The sequence below is a fragment of the Cupressus sempervirens genome, chromosome 3 (assembly GCF_028749045.1).
Source record: "Cupressus sempervirens isolate cs-2001-9-10 chromosome 3, ASM2874904v1, whole genome shotgun sequence".
Classification (NCBI taxonomy): Eukaryota; Viridiplantae; Streptophyta; class Pinopsida; order Cupressales; family Cupressaceae; genus Cupressus; species Cupressus sempervirens.
In genome coordinates this window covers 778,482,792-778,504,724 of record NC_143120.1, presented here as the reverse complement: position 1 = coordinate 778,504,724, position 21,933 = coordinate 778,482,792, and the positions used below count along the sequence as shown (strand labels likewise).

Genomic DNA, 21,933 nt, shown 5'->3' with positions numbered 1-21,933 from the left:
TGAACATTGGAGTTATTCTCATATCCCATGAGCAATAACTTTTCAAGAGAGGAATTGTATGTTTGATATTTTGTATCAGATATCCAATTACTAATATGTTATGTAAGTGACACAAAACTCGCATCAACAGTATTAAAAGGAACTTAATATCGATATCAGCACTTGGAGATGATGGTGATAGAGTTACATTCAATGAAGACAAAGTACTAGCATGGGCAAAGAATTCAACTATAAAGAAGGCTCAAATGATAGGAGTAAGACAAGGACTGCTATTTGAGCTTTGCACTAAGACAAATCATGCACTTGTTCATGAGACCTCAGATTCAAATGAAATTTGGTATTGAAGATTAGGTCATATCGACTTTCATGCCCTAACATCTATAGGGAAGTTGGTAACTGGAATACCCAAATTAAGTCAAATTCAAAATGAATCTTGCAAACGTTGTACCTTGGGGAAAAACACAAAAAAGTCATTTCCTCATAGTTTAAGCAAAACTAAAGATGTGTTAGAACTAGTACACTTTGACCTATGTGGACCCATGTCAACACCATCCTTAGGAGGTTTTTGGTACTATTTGATATTTGTTAATGATTTTTTGAGGAAGACATGGATATACTTTCTTAAGTTAAATTTAAAGAATTCAAAACTATCATTGAAAACTCCTCAGGAAAGAAACTTAAAATTCTAAGAACAGATAATGGGTAATAATACACTTCTGAAATATTTAAAGAATTCTATAAACTTGTTGGGATTAAGAGGAAGTTTACAGTTCCCTACAACCCACAACAAAATGGAGTTGCTGAAAGAAAAAATAGAACCATTGTAGAAGCTGCGAGGGCTATGATATATGATCAAAACTTGAGCATGTCATTTTGGGCTGAAGCATCTAATACAATAGTCTATATTCAAAATAGATGTACTCACTCACATCTGGACAACAAAACTCCTGAAGAAGCCTTTTCAGGTATGAAATCTAACATTAGTCATTTGAGGATATTTGGATGTCCTGTGTGCGTTCACGTACCTAAGGAGAAAAGGACAAAATTAGAACCTACTGGAAGGAAGGGAATTCTTATTGGTTTTAGTGAAACAGTTTAGGGTTAAAGAATCTACGTACCTGGACAAAAACAAATAGAACTCCGTAGAGATGTCATCTTTGAAGAAGACATTGCTTTCAAAAGAGCCAAAATTTCAGATCAACTAGATATAGATGATTTATCCTATTCCCTAGAAGAGGCTCCTACTCCTGAGATTCAGAGGGAGTACCCTGGAGAGACTTCAAATGAAAATGAGATACTTCTAGAGATTCAAGAAGAAAGTCTTGACAATAATTCTAAGAGGCCACTTTGGGCAAGGAAAATGATAGAGGAAGGAGATGAATTTGTAGCTGCTTCAGGGACATTTAGAGAAAGCACCTTGAAAATTAATATACAATGCATTCATGTGTGAGATTCCAAACTCTGAACCTTCTAATGCTTCTAAAGCCCTCAAACATCAAGTTTGGCAAGATGCGATGGTAGAAGAATATCAATCAATACTAAAAAATGATGTTTGGGACATATTTCCTAGACTTTAAGGAGAATTTGTTGTTTCATCCAAATGGCTCTTCAAAGTTAAGTATGCTGTAGATGGTGGCATTGAAAAACATAAAGCTCGTTTTGTGGCTAGAGGATTCTCTCAAAAGGAAGGAATAGACTTTGAAGAAAGTTTTGCACCAGTTGCTAGATATACGTCAGTCAAAACTATAATAGCTATTGTTGCAACTAAAGGTTGGAAAATTTATCAAATGGATGTGAAAACTGCTTTTCTAAATGGAACGATTGAGAAAGTAGTATACTTGGAACAACTTGATGGGTTTGTAACTCATGATGCTGCCTCTTATGTATGTAAATTAAAAAGGGCTCTATATGGACTCAAACAGGCTCCCCAAGCCTGGTATGAAAGGATTGACAAATATCTACGAAGTCTTGGATTCACTAAGAATGATGCCGATCCAAATATTTATTTTAATGTAACTAAAGGTGATATGTTGATTCTAATCCTTTATGTTGATGACCTTTTGTTTACAGGAGAAGACCATCTCATTAATCAATGTAAGAAAGAATTGACTTTTGAATTTGACATGAAGGACTTAACGGATTCTTCATTACGTTCTTGGATTGGAAGATCGTCAAAAGTTAGGAAACATCTTCCTACATCAAAAGAAGCATACAATTGATATTTAGAATGTGGAACTGTCGACCTATATCAACACCTATGTAAACCAACTTACACAAGCTAAAGGAAGCAATTGTTGAATCCAAATTTATTGATGCCACTTTATACAGATAGATAATTGGGTCTCTGGTGTATCTTGTGAATACTCGATTGGATATTTGCTATGCTGTAAATGAATTAAGTCAGTTCATGTGTGAACCTCGAGAAATCTTGTTGCTTTGAAGCATATATTAAGATATCTTCAAGGCACTATTGGGTATGAACTTAAATATGAGAATACTAGCTTGGAGTTACATGGATATACTGATTCTGATTGGGCCGAAAGTGTAAAAGACTGGAAAACACATGAGGATGTTGTTTTAGTTTAGGATCAACTATGATCTCATGGATTTGCAGGAAGCAAGCTTCAGTCACTCAGAGTTCAATCGAGGTAGAGTACATTGTAGTAGCAATGGGAGCAAGAGAAGTAGTGTGGCTTCTAAAATTGCTTGCGAGTTTACTTTGTGAGCCTTTGAAACCTATGTTCCCCCAAGTTTCTGGTACGGGGATAGAGGGGGACGGTGGGATGGGTTTCTGGGACGGCAAATTTTTTTGTTGATTTTGGGGACTAGGGGGGACGGCAAACGGGGACAGCTATATATATAGGAAAATTTTAAAATATACATTGAAATTTACAAATATACATGTTCTTCATATGAAATTAAGCACAAAGCATGTCATTTAAACACTATAGAACCATAACATACAACATTTGAATGCCATTTAGGAAATAATATCCAATTTCTGTACTCAATTGTCAAAATGCATATCAATATCAGTGAATAATATCATAATGATAAACATGATAAATCTGAAAATCTAAATTTAAATAGGCCTAAAGCTATATGCCCAAAGGCTAGAGAGCTGCCATAAAGTAATAAGTATCAATGTATCATAATCATGTTGATGTTCAACATAAAAAACATAACATAGAAAAATGAAGCAGACTGTTGCTCCTATTCTGCCTCTGCCGGATTTGGAGGGGTGGAGCCCACCTCGACGACCTAGTAAGGAGCCTTAAAATTATTTTTTTATATTCACTTTTAAATTTTTTTGCATTAAAAAAAATTTAAAAATTTAAAAATTTAAAAAATTTAAAAAAAATTTGAGGACTGCTGGCCGTACCCGGTATGGTGGGGGGACATCTAGGCATCCCCTTTTCGTACCGGGGACGGCTTCTTTTTTTTCTCAACCATCCCCAAGTTTTGGGGATGTCCCCTAGTAATTTGCCCTTGTTGGGGACGACTGGGGGACGTCCCATATCCGTCCCCCCATCTTCGGGACATCCCTGTTTTCGAAACTCCTGGTTTTAGGCCGGGTACAAGTCCCCGGGGAACAACCTACCACTATTTACTGTGATAAGCAAAGTTGCGTCAAGTTATCCGTGAATTTGGTATTTCATGATAGATCAAAGCATGTAGAAATCCCTTACCACTATGTAAGAGACATGGTGGAAAGAAGAGCTATTCAGTTGGAATATATTAATACAAGTGATCAAACAACTGACATTCTCACCAAGCCTCTTCCTAAGGTGAAGGTTGATCATTTCAGAAAGAAACTTGGTATGGTTGAAATGTGAGTTTATGAGATTGAGTCTCAACTTTGTAAATTTGTATTATTATAAATAAAGATGTTTAAAGTGTAAACTCTTTTGTCATATGTGTGACTCTATGACTTATGGGCCTACCCTATGTACATTATTAAAAGGTGACGGTCTTTTATAATGAAATGTTGACTCTAACATTATGCCCTAAACCCTCCTTTGTGGAAAAGGTTTTGTGTTCCAAGTCTTCTTCTCTGAAATCAAATCTAGTGTTCCCTTCCTTTTGGTTGTCTTACAAAATTAGTGTTAGGAGAGTTCAAGTTCTAGAGGAGATTTTGAATGATAAAATCAAATGTATGGAACTTTCTTTTGTAGGGTGGCTCTTTTCTTTTGGACGCTCTATTGATCAAATAAGGAAGTTGATTTTCTCGAGTTAGTCCCTCAAGGGAAGTGTTAAAATAAATGTGATAATGATTAGATTACTATCATGCTGAATATCATGTGACTTGATATTCATGGACAAGTCATGATAGTTACTATAACATATTGATAGATATAATGTGATGTGATATGTGTAGAAGATCATTATGTTCACTTATCATGGTGGATATTATGTGTGGTAATATCTATGGATATACCATGATCTCTTATGGTTGATATCATATGAGACTTGATCTCTGTGTTGTTGATGTCAGTTTTTGTACCACTACATAACATATTAGCAATCGAACACTTGATAGAGAATATCAAATCCTCAATTCCTCTCTTGAAAAGTTAATACTCATGCGGACATAAGCAAAACTCCAATGTTCCTTACACTTGTGGATACTAACTCAGTATATCGATGTGATTTGCTGGTAATCACGTAGGCGGGCTTACGTTATTCATTTGAAGATAAGTTGGTGGTACTTCGCTTGCTTGACTTGTTCTTTTCTCCTTGATCACTTTCACTTTCAACTACTCCTACCACTAAATGCTTATTGCTCTACTACTACTCCTATGGATGGAGAAATTAGGAAATGGACGAGGATCTAACCAAATGAAAGATTGTGCGCTACCTCCATTGGTGCGATGATTCTAAGGGGTACTCTTAGGATCTTAGGATTTTCACACTGACACCTATCTTCCAACCCAACTTGAAGTACAAGTGGAAAGATGATATGCAAGTAGAACTTAGGAGCGATTGGACTAGATTACCACACAAGGCTTCCTAACAAGCCGCTAGGATGCTAGTGGCCTAGTATATAGGTCCCTATCAAACATTCACTAACATCACCATACAATTAGCCATCTAATTCTACTCTAACAACATGAAATGAAATCCTACTTTAATTTGAGAGATGAGAAGAATCATGCAATACACCAAAGTGATCATGTATATCCACCATGAAAGCCACAACAATGAATAGAGAACAATTTTGATAGTATTTTGGCAACAATTCTCCAACATAACTCCCTCACAAATGAGAGCAAAATGGCCTTATATAGAGGCTCCGAATTACAATGACTGGCCGAGATAAAGAGGTAAAATCAAGGGCCAAGACTATATCTTACAAACCCTAATTAGGGTTACCATTATTCAACCAATTACATGAGGGGACCAACTTTGTGGACCAATGAGAAAATTACAATAAATTGTCAACCAATGAGAACATAGGACATTTGGCATGATTTGATTGCATGCACATGAAAGTGCCACCTCATCAACCTTATCTTATAAATCTATTCAATCCTTGAGATAAGGTGAAGCCTTGGATGCTTGAGCTTGTCCTTAGAAACTTTCTCATCACCACTCGAACTTGCTTGTACTTGATGTCTTGACCCTGAAAGGATGAGGTCTTCATGCACTTGGGGTAATCTTGTCTTGGCCTTGGTGGCTTCCCTGGATGCGAACTTCTTTACAACTTGAGAGTCTTGCTCTTGGCCACTACCTTGAAATCGAACTTAATCTCCCCCATTATCCTTGACTTCCTGGTCTTCCAACCTTCCCATTCGAATCCAACCAAGCTAGCTTGCACAAATAGCCAAGCCTTGCCTAGCCTCAAATATTTTCAAATCTCTTCTACTAATCCGCTCTTTCTTGAAATTGCGGGGTTTCTTGAATCTTAATCTTCAATCAAATTTGCCCTTCACTCGATTTCATTCTTCACCAAAGCATGCACTTCAACCTTTGCTAGCTTGCAATCAACTAGAAGGGCTAGGACCCCATGTGAAATTGCTTCTAGTTTTGCACTGCCCTAAGTTATAATTCTAGATTTTCACTTATAATTCTAGCCCAATCAAATTTGCCCCTTCCATTTGCAATTTCATCAATAAAGAAGTACATCTAGTTTTTGGATTGCATACCTTGAGCTAGGCCCATGATCCAGTTGAGAAGCACCATGAGATCGCCATATTCTGATTTGAAGTCTGCCACTATGATCCTCGATGATCTGGTGACTCCTTTCTTTCCTTCCTGTAGCCAATTCTGCTTCTGTAGATCTTTACCAAGGGGAATTGTCCTTTCTTTAGTTTGTCCTTTACCTGTATCATATTTATTATACCGATATTGGTATTGGTTATTTGCCTCATTTTCGAGAAGAAAGTTGTTTTGGGCATCATATCCTCTTTGTCTTTCTTAGTATTTGTTCCCTTAGGGTTTTTGCTTGCACTAACATCTACCATCCAAAACACTTATTTCTGCCCTTTCATTCTAAGTGATATGGACTACCCTTATCGATCTCTAACCTTCTTTCTGTCAATGGATTCTAACTTATTTTTGCCTCGCCAAGTCCTATCACTACACTTATCAATCTTCAATCTTCAACCTAGGGTTGGACGACCACTTATTTCTGCCTCTTCCTTACCTTAAGATGGACTACACTTATATCTCCCAAATTCATTCCTAGGGTGGTTTAGCTTATTTCTGCCTCTTCAAATGTCCTATCATGAATTCTACCCTTATCAATCTCCAATCTTCAACCTAGGATGGGATGATGAAGTGGTGGATGATGAATGCAAGAAGAACCAAGAGAAACAAAACTAGACAAGAACAAAAGAGTGAAATCCACTTAAGGACCACTTTCAACTCCAAATGAATTGAATTTACCTTTACCAATGACCACGTCTTTTTTTGAATTTCAGATTAGACCCAAGAATTTCAAGCCCCTTGCAAATATTGATGCCCCAAAATCGGCCAAGCATGGAGAAAAATCACAGCCTCTTAGAAGAAATCAGACCTCCACAAATTTCGGCTCCACAAAAATCGCATCTCCATAAAATTTCGGCTCCAAAAATATCGCAGCTCCACAAGATTCGCAGCTCTCTATGGAAATCAAATCGCCAAGAACTGCCCTATAAAAAAAAACCCCAAGGAAGAAGAGCTGCTCCCATATGCAAATCTGCCCTTTGCCAAAAATCGTCCAAGGAGGAAGAGCTACTCCAAGCATGGAAGAGGAAGATGGAAGAATGAGGAGACAAGGGGAAAGAGAGCCTTCTTATACTCAATTCACTTGCCTTTCCTAGCTGACTGACTTGCACCTAGGAGAGGAAAAAAACATTAATTAGTGCACAATCTAGTCCCAATTAAATGATAAGCCAAAAATTAATTTTGCCACAATGAAATTTGCATTTTTAAAGTGCCGGTTAGACCAAAATTGCAAAAATAAAATTAATAAAGCCTTAGAGATGCTAAATGTTTCCATTTAATGATGATTTGGTAATTAATATATCATTAAAAATCGGATTTGGCAAGCCAAAAGCAATTTTTTCAATTTTAAATTACTAATTTCTTTAAAGACTTAAAAATTTCAAGGCAAATTTAATCCATTTAATGCCAATATTTTTGCAATTTAAATCCAAAATCGATTTTGGCATGCAATTTTAAGTTTTAATTTTAACAAAAATAAAATCATTCTAGAGTTTAAAATCGATTTTCCTATTTGATTTCACCATCACAAAATTAAATTTTTCACCAAAAAAATTTAAGATTTTCCAAAAAACCTAAATCTGACAAAATTTCATTTTTTGAAAATTACTCAAGTTTATACAATTATATCCAAATTTTCAAAAAAAATAAAAATCATCTAAGTACAAAATTCACAATTTTATCTTGCCAAGTGTTGTTCTTTGAAACTTGTTCGGCCTAAAGATAAAATTAGTTGTTTTGGAAAATCAAGCTTAAAACCGGGTGAAAAATAAACGTAACCTCCTCCCTCCTGGCCTAAAGGTGTCCAAGACGTAAAATTTTCTAAGATCAAATTTTTTTGGACAACTTTAAAATTTATTGCCAAGGTGATCGAAAAAGGGGGTCCACAAAAATTTTGGGGTGATGGTGTGAAAACCTCACAACATGTGTACACACCATAATTGGAAAGAATATCATGAGACTTGATTTTCTTAAGTATATCATTAGCTAGGTGATATCACTTCTCAAAATAAGGAGAACTTCTATATATGCACTTTTTCTTCCCTAGCTAAGAGGGAGTGTTAAAGTATGTAGCGTCGGTCGGAAAATAATTGTGATTAATGACATATATATATATATATATATATATATATATATATAGATATATATATATATATATATATATATATATATATATATATATATATATATATATATATATATATATATATATATATATATATGATTTACATACTGATATATATACAGACATACATACATACATACATACATATATAGATATAGATAATCCAATTGAATATTATTCTGCATATGATCACTGCATCTAAAACCGATGTACATATATATATTTTCATCGGAGATCATATCTCAGTCATGATTGAGACATATTCCGATCCCTGTTTGTTTAGATCATTATCGATTTGTGTAAATATCATTATCGGGCTGTAAATGAAACGAGTTCATCATGATCATTGATATAAGTTTAGACTCGTATTATGTCTGATTAAACTCAAAACAGGTATGATAATCAAACACCGAATAGATGTGATCGTGAGTGGTCATGTCTTCATTTGAAGAGATGCCCATTCACTCCCATACCCTTCCTTGATATATATACACTTGATCTGCCCGATATGGCTAGGCATCGAAATCAATTAGTGCAAGCATATCCAAAGGAACATAAGCATCACAATTACAAGAACATCTCTGTTATTACTGTAGTGCTATACACATATTCTGAAGTAAATCATATCCATTTGCATTAGTGTTTGAACCTGCAAACAAAATCATGCATCAGTCAGCATTATATTGAAATCTGATAAGAACTTTACAATATGTAATATCCCACCCTGATATTCTCCCAATTTTCCATCACAAATATAAAAGAATTTATGCAATAAAGGGCAGCAATATTAACCAGCGAATTGCTCATATTAAGATCCCCACAAATGTTATTGCATTATAAACCAGCAATACAATAACTTTAAATCACCAAAATCAATCTTAAATACAGTATTACAGTCAGGTTGGAAATACTAAGAATGAGCCTGTAACTCCAGGGCGAACTCCATTGCAAGTTCACCTCCAATGCTAAACCGGGTCTGTGTCCAATTTGCTGCGTAGAGCCTAAAGGTTTCCATCCTTAGGTTCTGAACAGAAGCTGAAGCTTCCCAAATATCACCAAGAGATATCTGAGATTCACTCACTAATTCAAGCATAATTGGAAAATGAACTTTTAATGCTCAATGTTGTGACCCTTCAGTTTCCTTCTCGTCTTTCATCTTTTTCCTCCTTTGCACCTTTTTAACTTTATAGTATTAAAATGACATTTTAAAAATTGATTCCATTCAGCTTCCCAAAAAGGTGACATTACATTACAATATTAATAATTATCCATAATGGCAGATAAACAATTACATCTATTGTAGATACAAACTAAATTCATGACATTCCATATATGCTATCTGAATACAATGCATCATGAAACAAGATTACAGCAGTTACTATATAGGGCATCATTTAATTTAAAACCACTGTTTTTTAAAATCTGACACCATGGTTGAAAATAGCACCGATATATCACACATCTTCAGCTAAAATTATATTATCTCAGAAAATATAATGACTGATATATGCAAAAAAAATTGCACAGTTTATTTGGCAGAAAATCGTTAGACGATTGTGTAAGTGAGAAAACACAGATTTTTTTAAAGATTTCATTCAGATGAAGCTTGTTTTTGCTGGATGCGAAAGCTAGGGCATGACACACAGAAGCATGATGGAGAACATTCCTTTGTGGTTGAAAATGAGACCAAAGTGATCCAGATTCAACATTTACAGATCATTCTACTCTTTCGGTTATAAGAATTTATATGTTCATGAGTCAGATGGAAAAGGCGTATAATTAGAATAATTAGGATTTTTTAGCTGAAATGATATTAGTTCGTTTGTAAGGCATATAAAAATTAATGTAACTTAATATGTATTTATATGTAGAATTTCACTTTATTCAATATTTAATGTAATAACAATTCATATTTTTTATTAACAGTATCTAAATATGAAACAATGAAAATAATTGTTATAATAATATCTTTTAAGTATTATAATTATGATATAAATATCTTTTAAAGAATTATAGAATAAATTATCGTTGCTAATGTGTACATGAATGCTAATGGTATCTAATATTTATTTATATATGATAGAATTGAGTAATAACTAGTTTGTTCTACAGATTTGGTGATTTAAGAGTATTTATAAAAATCATATATTTTGAATTGTTTGATAAAATGCCGATTTGTTGTCGGTTTTCACTGATTTTTTGGCGAGTATTTTTCAATAATTTTGGGCGTGCCGAGTTATTGCTGTCTGAGTTTTTCAACTGTCTGAAACCATCTATGGCATACATTAATCAAGATTCAAAAGCATAATTAGCATATACTGGAAACCATCTAGGGCATACATTAATCAAAACCATAGTTAGCATACACCAGAAACCATCTATGGCATACATTAATCAAGATTCAAAAGCATAATTAGCATATACTGGAAACCATCTAGGGCATACATTAATCAAAACCATAGTTAGCATATACCAGAAACCATCTAGGTCATAAATCCATATAAAAACATTGTGTAAAAGAAACTAGATACCATTTAGGGTGTCAACATAACCAAGTTATCAAAATGTGAGTAATCTGGAGGGACATGATAAATAAATTATATCATAATTTATTGTTATATATTTGTTCATCATTTAGTTTTATTACTTATTAGTAATTCCTATTCTTGGAAGGGTACATTACATTAATATTTGTGTCGTTCTCTTTGGAGGAACTTCTAGCAGCTTTGCATTCTTCATTATATCAGGGGCTAGCCGGTTAAGTGTTTGAGAGTCCCTTCATAGGTTGAGATCTGTTACACACCTTTAGAGTTTTGTGGATTAAAGTTATTATTAAACTGCTAAAATTATGGCCCCTTTTTTTGTCTTCAATGTGTTTTTTGCTAATTAAAATAGTTGTTGAAGTTTAGCAGCAAAATCCTCCTAATTTTCTTGATTCACAAAAATTCTACCCTAAGAGTGGGATTTCCTGTGTAATTGCTGGTTGCTTCCTCTATGTATGACATTCTTGTGTATGCTAAAATTTAAAATTAGAGGCATGTGATCAGATTTCAACTCCATAGGACAGGTCCCAATATTGGACTCCAACACTCTGAATGTAGAACTCTATGAACATATTACGTAGTTCCCTACACTTTGACTGTTTCAGGTCTTACATGTGATACCGCAAGATTTTGGCCAAGCTTTTATGTCATTACAAATAATCATGCCATATAGACTACATAAGCCTAACAAATCTGCTCCAAAGTGACACATCTACATGTAGTGCATCTTAAAGCATGAAGCTATTATTTTTGGAAAGCATTCAAAATTAGCTTATATGATCTCTGTAAGATGATTATAGGAACACTGTTTTGGTTTTGCTTGTCAGTGTCATTTTTTTGTTGACTTACCATATATCAATTTGGTTGAATTTAATTGCAGACACACCCTTCACAGACTTGTTTCATGTCCTCAGTTGATCTCCATACTCAATATTCTTATCAGGTAAAAATAATTTAGATTGTAATGTTATTCTCATTTTTGTTTGTCACTGTGGTGTGTCATATTTATTGGACCTATTATAATTCAGAAGTGGGAATGAGTATTCTTGTAGTATTTGGAACTGCCAGAATTTTAAAGTCTACTCTTTAAACATTCTCGATGAATGTTGGTTGTGTACACAACTATTTATAAATTGCTTTGACAGGGTAAAATCTTCTCTCCTTGTGATAATAAGGTGGTTAAGCTTTTCTTATTGATATATGTTTGTTGCATCATTTGACTGAGATTCAAAATAGATGCAGTGTTTGCTACCTGGCATCTTGATCATGATAGATTCAAAATAATTTCCTCTATTCATGACAAAATAATGCATGACTCATTTCCCAAATAAGGATTGAAGGTGAAGTGGCTTTTGAAGAGTTTGTAATGTGCATTTATGGTGGATTATCAAATCTTTCTTTTTGACACCCCTTTGCAAGATATAGAATGCCAATAACATTCCTTTGAGAGAACTGATTGTTTAATACCATCTTCTTTTGAAATTTTGACACAACAGATTAATAGTATCTATGGAAATAACATAAACAAATAGATCATCATTTCCTTTTTGCACCCTTTGCCAGTTTTCCATAAATACCAGGGGCATTGTGCACTTCGAACAGTGGGCCGGAGAGAGAAGATGATATATGTCAGCATGGAAATGATCAGCAATCTGGTGCTTAGGTTGATACAAGTTTCTGTCCCTTCACAGCCTCTAGGGGTAATTGACAATCATTGTTTCTCCAAGTTCTAGAGATAAGAGAACATGGGGATAGATTTTGGGGACAACATTTTATTTTGGATTTGTGGACAACAGTTCTGGAATTAAAAATAATAATATTTGAATTTTTTATATTCAAACAAAAATAACTACCCAAAAAATAATGTAAGCAAGAGGAGCTGAATTTCAAAGAGTAAGTATGATAACAATTCACTGACTCCATAACCCTTTTTATCCGTATATAATCTTCAATAAAAAATGTAAAATTATTATATAGAAAGATGACAGAAAAATTTAATATCATATATAATACATAGGCATATTGAGCAGCAAACTCAAAAATCAGTTTCTTCTATGGTTTGATACTTGGAAATTGCTCTTGCATTCCTTTTCTCCTCTTGTGGTGAATTAGAATCAGTAATGGTCATCAGTGCTATAAAAAATGGGTCGAGGGCCTGGCAGGCCTTTCTTTTAGGGTTGCATTTGTTTTAAAATGTTTTCCATTTTCATTTTTTGCTGTTTTAATGTCTTCGATGTGGGGTCACAAGAAATTCTTAGGCATAGGAGGCCTGAATCATATTTGCAAAATTATTCATTAAAATTTACAATAAATTGCAGGCAACCAGGCTAAGGAAGGTTGATCCAATATAATCTGTGTGGCTCATTGATTGCATTCAGTGATCTTATTCAACAATATTTTCAGCACAAGCATTTGAAAGCAATTTAACAAAAAAAAATTATTACCTCTTTTAGAGAATTTCTATGCCAGGTCAGCCCTTTAACCAACTCACAGTGGCCTCTTTTCTTTCCTTTACATGAGCAAAAATTCAAGATCACCAAAGAAGAAATATAGTGTGGTGCGCAGCTACAGAAGGTTACTTTGTAGTACATTCTATGGCTCTCTCCAAATACTTTACCTGCTGCCTTTTTTGATTCACCTCTGCGTGGGAAAATCAGTTGCTATTGTTTTGGACCTGCTGTTGACCCCATCAAAGACAATATCAGAATAATTATCTTCAGCATATTTTCAAATGAGAACCCCAGTCCTTTTTTCATAACTTTTGAGAGCTATTTAGTATTTTAGGAAAACCCATTTTTTGCTTTTTCGCTGCTTTTTTAAAAGAAATCCTTTTTTCAAAAAGCACCTTTTGCTTTTTGGATACTCATTCAAAATTGTGCTTTTTTGCTCTTAAAATATTATTTAAATCTTTTAATTTCTTCACTTTAAGATGCTACATAAAATGATACTAAAATATTAATATACCTCCTTAATTTTGCCATCCACTTTATTTCACTTATGTGATAAAATCAGTCTATTAAAATATTTAAGTGAAATAACAAAATAATATTTCCTAGCCTTACAAAATTCTCCAAATCCTGAAATTAAAAACCCTACACTCTGAAGCTGAGGAAAGGCCAAGATTATTTACGCTTAAGAAATTTTCCAAATCCTGAAATTAAAGACCCTACACTCTGAAGCTGAGGAAAGGCCAAGATTATTTACAATTACTCAAAATAGCATTTAGTATAAATACTAAATTACACCTGCCTGGGGGATGGGGGGACAAGTTTCCAGGACAGGGGGACAAAGGGGCCTCAATTTGGGGATGATAGGGGGATGACAGGGGGATGGGAGGGGGTGATAGTGGTTATATAGTATATACTATACATATGATACTTAAAATGCTAATTATGAAAAGATGTATAACAATATAAGACATAAATATGAAGTATAAGTTCATCAAGACCACTATTGCTAGTTTAGTATTACATTGCATTGAACATCGAACAATAAACAATGAATGAGTTCTAACTTCTAACTTCTATCAAATAACTTAAATCAAAATAATCAAAGATTGAAGATTCAAATGGTATGAAAGTATGAGTATCATTATCTCATCAATCATTCAATGGCATCATAAACTTAATTACATCAAATAGGAACAACCATGATATGATCACAATGTTCAATGTTTCAAACTTCAAATGACAAATATGATAATATCCAAGTCTCAAGTACAAACTACAAAATCAAAAGACAAAATGTCAAGTACTAAAGGCTCAAGGGGTGCCAAAATGTAGTAGAGGCTGCCTAGAGACCTCTAATCATCCATGTTAACCTGAGGCTCAGGCTCAACAAACTCATCCTCCGAACTCTCGTCCTCTTCAAGGGTAAGAGCCGTGAGAGGAGTACCAATCAACCCCGCATTAGAAGTATATGCATCATCATCAACTTGTGAGGGCTCCTTTAGCTCTATATCCCATCATGTTGCAAGGCTCTCCTTGTACACACAAGTCTTGTGATCTTTGATACACAATGCACAAATTATAGCCGCTAGCTTCTCTGCTTTCTTAGAGGTAAGTTTGTTCCTCTTAAGAGAGTGGATGAAGCTATAAGTAGACCAATTCCTCTAAGAAGCTGAAGAATGTTTACCATACAGGGTAAAAGCTTAACAAATGTGATTCAACGCAGAACAGATACTTTATTCATATATGCACTTGCTGATTACAATCCGAATACAATGACTACAATGATCACAATGATGATTCCAAAGTCCATCTCGGACGTGTACATATACCTTACCGAAGGGGTGACTCAAGTGTCATGCGCCTGTTTGGATACTACTCTACTCGTCGGCTACACTATACATTTTACCGACAACATCATCCCCCCAAAAGAAAAGTCGTCTCCAGACAACAATACAACAAAATTCAGAATAACAAAATACATCAATGCATAAGTACTAGATAGAGGGATGCGTCCGCGTCCTCAACTCATTCAGCTCCATCCGTAGCTTGTAGACCTGTTCTTTCTTGATCTTTAGCTCCGCTTCTGCTTCCATCTGAAGCTCTAGGGCTGACTGCATCATCTCTCTGACTTCTCCCAACTCCTCCTTTGTTGCCATCTTTTCTTTTTTTGCTGCCAATTGTTCTTTTTCTGCTAACAGGACTGTCCTCTCGGATTGCCAGGCCGCCCTCTCAGATTCCCAGGCTGCCCTCTCTGAAGCTAACTTGGCAGCTGACTCCTCCCGAGCTCTCTCAGCTGCTACTTGATCTGCCTGACTCCTCCGAAGAGTATAGTACGCCTCCCTGTGTAACTTCGCTATCTCATGAATCAGAGCCTCTACCCGGCTCCCCATCTCAGGGTCTCTCATTGTGGACTAGTCCTGCCGCATCTCCATGGTCTCCACATCTGGCCATCCCCTCTCCTCAAAACAAACTTTAAAAGCAGCTGGACATCCCAACCTCATGAAGGATGACTCCCTCCAGCTCCTTCACCACTGACTCCAACGCCTGAGTCTTAGCCGAAGCTAACACTTGGCGAGCCCGAGATGCTAGAGCTGCGACATCATCAAGAAATAATGACTCTGTCATCATTGTCTCCTGTGTTATTGGGTGTTCCTGTTGTGCACCCATGGCCCTCTCCACTGCCTCCGCCATATGCTCAACAATGCTATGCGGTACTCTGTGCCTACCCAACCTCTTCTAATGGGTTCTCCGAAACTGCTTCCCGTGTGGGTGCTGGCAAGTATGTCACTCGAGGTGCCGGGGTTCGGTGGAACTTTGTACGCAGGAAAGAACTCAGCTTTTGGGATCGGCTCTCTGTGTCTCGCTCCGGCCATGCTAATAGTGCTGTATCTATTGTAACCACCACATCAGAATCTTCTACATCTAGTCGGACGCATGATGCCCCCAACTCCTCGTCTGCCGGTACCAAAGTCTCTCTTGTATTTGGTAGATCCTCACGAGCTAGCTCCATTGGTACCTCCGGAGCTACTATCTCCGTCAGTGACAGATGTGACTCCGCTATAGCTCGTGTCTCTACAGTGGGCTGCGTCATAGCTGAAATTGGTGTCATCACCACTGGCAGCCTGAATTGTCCAAACCCTGGGATACCATGTATGCCTACAGGAACCCAGTGTGTCGTGGTCGAAAGTACAGGTCACAGAAATCTCAAAGGTGTAGCCGTGATCACTTCTACCTCTTCTTCCCCCTCAGACCCACTCTTGTCTGAAGATGTCTCCTCTCAGTCACTATCTGTGTTTTCACCATCCGGCCTTGGTCGCTTCTGTCCTATAGTTTTGGTGCCAAGAGTATCTAAATGCTTCCATTGCATAATAGGTGGTTTGCCAGGCGTGAGTGGTCCCGATTTTGCCTCCAGTGCATCATTCGGGACCATTCGTGTTGTCGCATCCAAGAACAAACCAATGGCATAATGTGGCATATAGAACGTTTTATGCTACAAAGTGAGAAACTCCGACATTCGTTCGGCCAATAATGCTGCCCAATCATAAACCTTGCCATGCAAAATCCCATTCATCATGGCTACGTGGGGAAAAGAGATATCCAAAGTGCAGCTCAAACTTGTGAGGCGGCTTTTCACTATGTCCATCAAGCAATGCCAATGACCCTCCTGAATATTAGATTTTTTTAACCCTCTACCCTTGGATATGTTTGAAAGAGCCTCCTATTTTGCCTACGACAGTTGTCTGCACACAAGCTATATCAACTTCAACTTCACTTCATGGCTCATCTTTTTTGGCTTGCTATCTATTTTTCTCCTACCCTGAGCATGACCATGTATGCCAAATACCCGTGCAAAATGAGCTAGTCTGAATAATACTACTAAATTACGATCAAGATACTCAAACGCATAGGTTCGAGAGAACATATCATATGTTTCAATCATAATGTGCAAAAACCCTTCGTAGTCTCTGCTGCAAAATACTAGCATTTGCACTACCCATTCTACTTGACGTTTCCTGATACTAGCCTTCACTAGATGGTTGTCTGAAGTTTCCTGCCACCACTTCTGGCATTCTGCACTAGTTAAGCCTTCGAATGTAATACTTTGTATTGTACGAATGTCTCCCGGCTGCTTCGGTTGCTTAGCTTTCTTCTTTCTTGCACTTGTACTAGTTTCTGCACTAGTCCCTGCATAGGTCCCTTCTGCTACACGAATTCTAGATGGTAGTGTCCTCGCATTCTTGTTCATGGCAGTGTCTTTGTCTAGTTTCCTCTTCCAAGCTCTCTTTCCAGCTGATTGCATGATTGTTAGACTTTTGTCATTTTGTGAATCAATCTCAAACCGTTAGGGCAATTATTTTTTGTATACAAGTTATACAAAGTCTCCTTGGTATCCATACTGTACGGCTTCCTCACGCTTAGTGAAGTATGACTTCTATGTTTTTTAGACAATTTTAACTCTCCCTGCTTTTCTCTATCCGTATGGTCTCTGTAGCTCTTCCTTTCCTTGCAATTTTTGAAACACTTAACTCTTCTTCAATGACCCATACAGCTTCCAAAGTCATAGCATTTACAGTCAAGTTCATTTAGTCTCTTGCCGTACGCTATACGGTTCTTTTCCCTTTCTATTTCCTATGGTCTCCAAATCCGTACTGCTCAGGCTTGATACTTTATTTCAATTCCTTCCTGGTGTATGGTCTTTTCTTATAATGTATTTTAACCTGCTGTACGGTCTTAAATCATCTCTCCTATCGGTCGTACGTTTCAAGTTCCCTACCATACGAAAGTTCCTTCCTTCCAGTTTCTTGCCATACGGTGTTAAACAATGATTAAAAGATGAACAATTCATATGCTGAAAAAGATGTTACAATTCCCTCTTCGTACCTACTTTTTGCTGGCCGTATGGTCGTTTCAGTGCCTGCTACACTTGGCCGTACGGTAGTCTATTCATATGCCATGCAGTGGTCTATATACTTGCTGTATGGTGGTTTTGAATGTTATTGCAATGTGACAATCTCCCTCTATCCCCGTACTGCCGTACGGATTTCATTTCCATCAAACAATTTGCCTTGACTCTGTACGGTCATCTTTCCTCCTCCTTATTTAGCCGTATGGCTTCCAATTACCTTTACTTTCTAGCCGTACTCTCTAGCCGTACGGTCTTTTCTAATTCTTCCAAATATGATTTGTTTTTATGTTATGGCTTTCCTTCAAGGCCGTATGACATGATTTTTACACTTCTTTGCTTTATTACTTTATCTTAATACTTCTCTTTTGTGTTTTATATACTTTTTATCACATATTCTTTGATTTTCAAACTATCTTTTCTTAATGTTTTTACTTTACTACTTCACACTTTAAAACTATGTTCAACGTCAATATTATACATTATTTACATATAAACATTATTCACAGTCATTTTTCTTCCTCCATTGGTTGTCAGCGGGGGATTATTTCTTTCATGGTAGATCTTTAACTTCAATCCATTTATTGCATCTGGTATTTCTTTTCCGTCCAATGTCCATAGTTTAATTGCCCCGTTATATCCAACTTCCCGTATCTTGTACGGTCCAACCCATTTAACTTTGAACTTTCCAGGCCTGATTTCATTCCGTCCATTATACTTCAGTACTAACTAGCCAGGTTGAAAGTTGTTTAATTTTAAGTGCTTGTCATGCCATGCTTTCCTCCTGCTTTGTGTCACTTCGATGGCACACTGCGCTTGTAGCCATCGCTCATCGAGCTTGTTCAAATTGTACAGTCTCTCCCGTAAGCTCTCCAGGTCACCTAGTTTGTTCTCAATTGCTATCCTTAAACTCGGTACCACGAACTCTGTCGGTACCACTGCCTCTTGCCCATACATCAGCTGGAACAGGGTATGTCCTGTAGTTACTTTATACTAAGTACGGTACGCCCATAGAGAGGATGGTAACTTTTCTTACCAGTTCTCTCCCTCAACTGCGCAGGATTTATAAATTACTCCAAGCAAGATTTTGTTCGTTGCTTCTGCTTGTCTGTTAGCCCTTGGATAGTACGGGCTCGACAATGAATGGTAAATCTTGAATTCAGTAGTGAGCACTCTGATAACATGGGGTAAAGTGTCCTCCCTGATCACTTGTCAACTGGAGTGGGATCTCGTACCTTGTAAATATTTGCTCATATAAAAATCTTGTTGTGCTTATTGCCGAATTGTTTGGTAATGCACGTGCCTCCACCCATTTAGTCAAGTACTTTGTTGCTACTACAATATATTGGCACTTTGTCTTACTCACCTTCAATGGTCCAATGAAATCTAATCCCCATCTCTCAAAACGTTCCTGTGTGTGCGAGTGATTCAAGGGCATAAAATCTCTCTTCAATGGTTTTCCAGCCTGCTGGCATGTATTGCATGCAATGACCCAGTCCTTGGCATCACTATACACAGTCGGCCACCATAATCCTGCCAGAAGTATCTTCCGCACAGTAGTATCCGGCCCCATGTGTCCTCCTGCCGGGCCGTACCAATTTTCGTCTTTCGTTTGGTGGCATGTCACTTGGAAACTGCCTTGTCGATAGGTATTCTCCGATCCGTGTACCAAGTTGGTAGTACCGTGACATGAATTAGCTGTGGATCTGGAAAATCATCATTAACTCCCTCTAGTGGCTCCCTCGATTTTATTCTTGATAGGTGATTTGCACTCACATGACTCTTCCCTGGCCGTACCACAATCTTAAATGTAAACTCCTATAATAATAACAACCATCGACTTATTCTTCCTTGAATAATCAGCTTATTCACCAAGTATAGCAACGCCTGATGATCTCCGTAGAATACAAAGGGAGTGGCCAACGAGTAATGTCTAAACTTCTGTATTGCATATACCATCCCCAACGCCTCTCGTTCCGTGGTACTATAATTTTTCTCTGCTTTTGACAATAATCTACTTGCAAAGTACACTGGATGGTCCACCCCGTGGTCACCAGTCTGCACCAGTGTTGCCCCGATGGCATAATTTGATGCATCTACATGGACGTGAAATTCTTTATCCCAATTCGGATAGGCCAAAATTGGAGCCGTAGCCAACCTTGTCTTCAGTCCCTCAAAAGATTCATTCTGTTCAGCCTCCCATCTGTAGGATTCACCCTTGCAGGTGAGTTTGTCCAGCGGATAAATTTTTTTTGCAAAGTTTTTAATAAATCTTTGGTAATACCCGATGTGGCCTAAAAATGACTTCACTTTCGACACATCCGTCGAGGGTGGCATCTCTAAGATCACGCGGACCTTGTTTGGATCCGTCTTCAATCCTTCTTTACAAACTATGTGTCCAAGCAGCTTTCCTTGTGGCACCATAAATCTACACTTCTTTGGATTCAACACCAATCTTGCTCGTCTGCACCTCTCCATACATTCTCCTAACGCCTTTAAATTTCCAACTGACATTTTATCAAATATGTACAGGATAATCCTTTGGAACGTCATCGGGGCATTGCACAGTCTGAATGGCATCCTGTTGTATGCATATACTCCGTCCTCCACAATGAATGTCGTTTTTAACTTATCCTCCTCGGCAATGGATATCTGATTATACCCTGAGAATCTGTCCATGAATGAATAAATTTCATGCCCCACTACTTCCTCCAAAATGCTAGCTGTAAAGGGTATTGGAAATGGGTCTTTAATTGTTACGGCATTTAGACATTGGAAATCCACACATATTCTTATCTATGTTGTGTGCTTTTTTAGGGATATCATGATCGGTGATACCCACTCACTTGTCTGTACTTTAAAAATGGTTCCTGCTTCCAGCATCCTGTCAATTTCTTTCGTGACCCATGCTGCATAGTTCTTATTTATTCAATACGACCACTTATGCATGGGTACCACACCTTCGATTAATGCTATCCTATGGACACAGTTCTGGTGGTACTCCTTTCAAGTCCTTATACGTCCAAGCAAAAACATCTTTGTACTCCATGAATATTCTGAATGTTGCCGCCTTCAACACTGGGTTCTAATCATCTCCTACAAGAATGTTCTTCGGATTTTCCTCATCACCCAAGTTCATTGTTTTCACTATCAGCTCTTCATACTTCATCGATTTATCTTTATTGAACGTATGGGCCGGTGTTTCATCCACTTGCACTTCTCCCTCCTTGAGTTCATTGTACTCCTTCGGGAACTCATTGCCTGCTTTTTCTTCCTCGACACTCAAAATGTTGCAGCTCAGAAAGACCTCATAATCTTCCATTTGGCAGTGTAGCAGTCTGTTTACTGAATCTAGGTCATCATCAATTGGTCCTCCTCCTAATCTCAACACCCCTTCGTCATCTAGTTCCATCCTCCTTTTCCCTTCGTCGTCACTCTCGCCTTCACCTTTCAAGTCCGACAACACTGCTTCTTCTCCTACAATTTGTGTATATAAATCAATTATGAATCTCCTGCCTCCTTTCTCCATGGATAGGGTGTTCCTTTTCCAATCATGCTTTACCTTAGCTTGCACCAGCCACCCCCATCCCAGAATGGCGTCGTACCCTCTTCTCTTCAACGGGATGACTACAAAATCCAGTAAAAAGGGTTGTGTCCCAATTGCTACCGGCTGTGCCATCAGAGTTCCCAATGGCTTTATCCCAT

At 37.2% G+C, this 21,933-nt stretch overlaps 1 protein-coding gene across 4 annotated transcripts in view; it reads left to right on the top strand.

The window, feature by feature from the left end:
- Positions 1-21,933, top strand: part of LOC149569099 (AMSH-like ubiquitin thioesterase 3) — a 186,191-nt gene that overhangs the window by 128,571 nt on the left and 35,687 nt on the right. For all 4 annotated transcript variants that reach the window (XM_089821878.1, XM_089821877.1, XM_089821881.1 and 1 more), the window contains one exon: positions 11,756-11,818. In XM_089821878.1, coding sequence (XP_089678004.1) covers positions 11,756-11,818 — 63 coding nt within the window. The remainder of the gene's footprint in view (positions 1-11,755; positions 11,819-21,933) is intronic.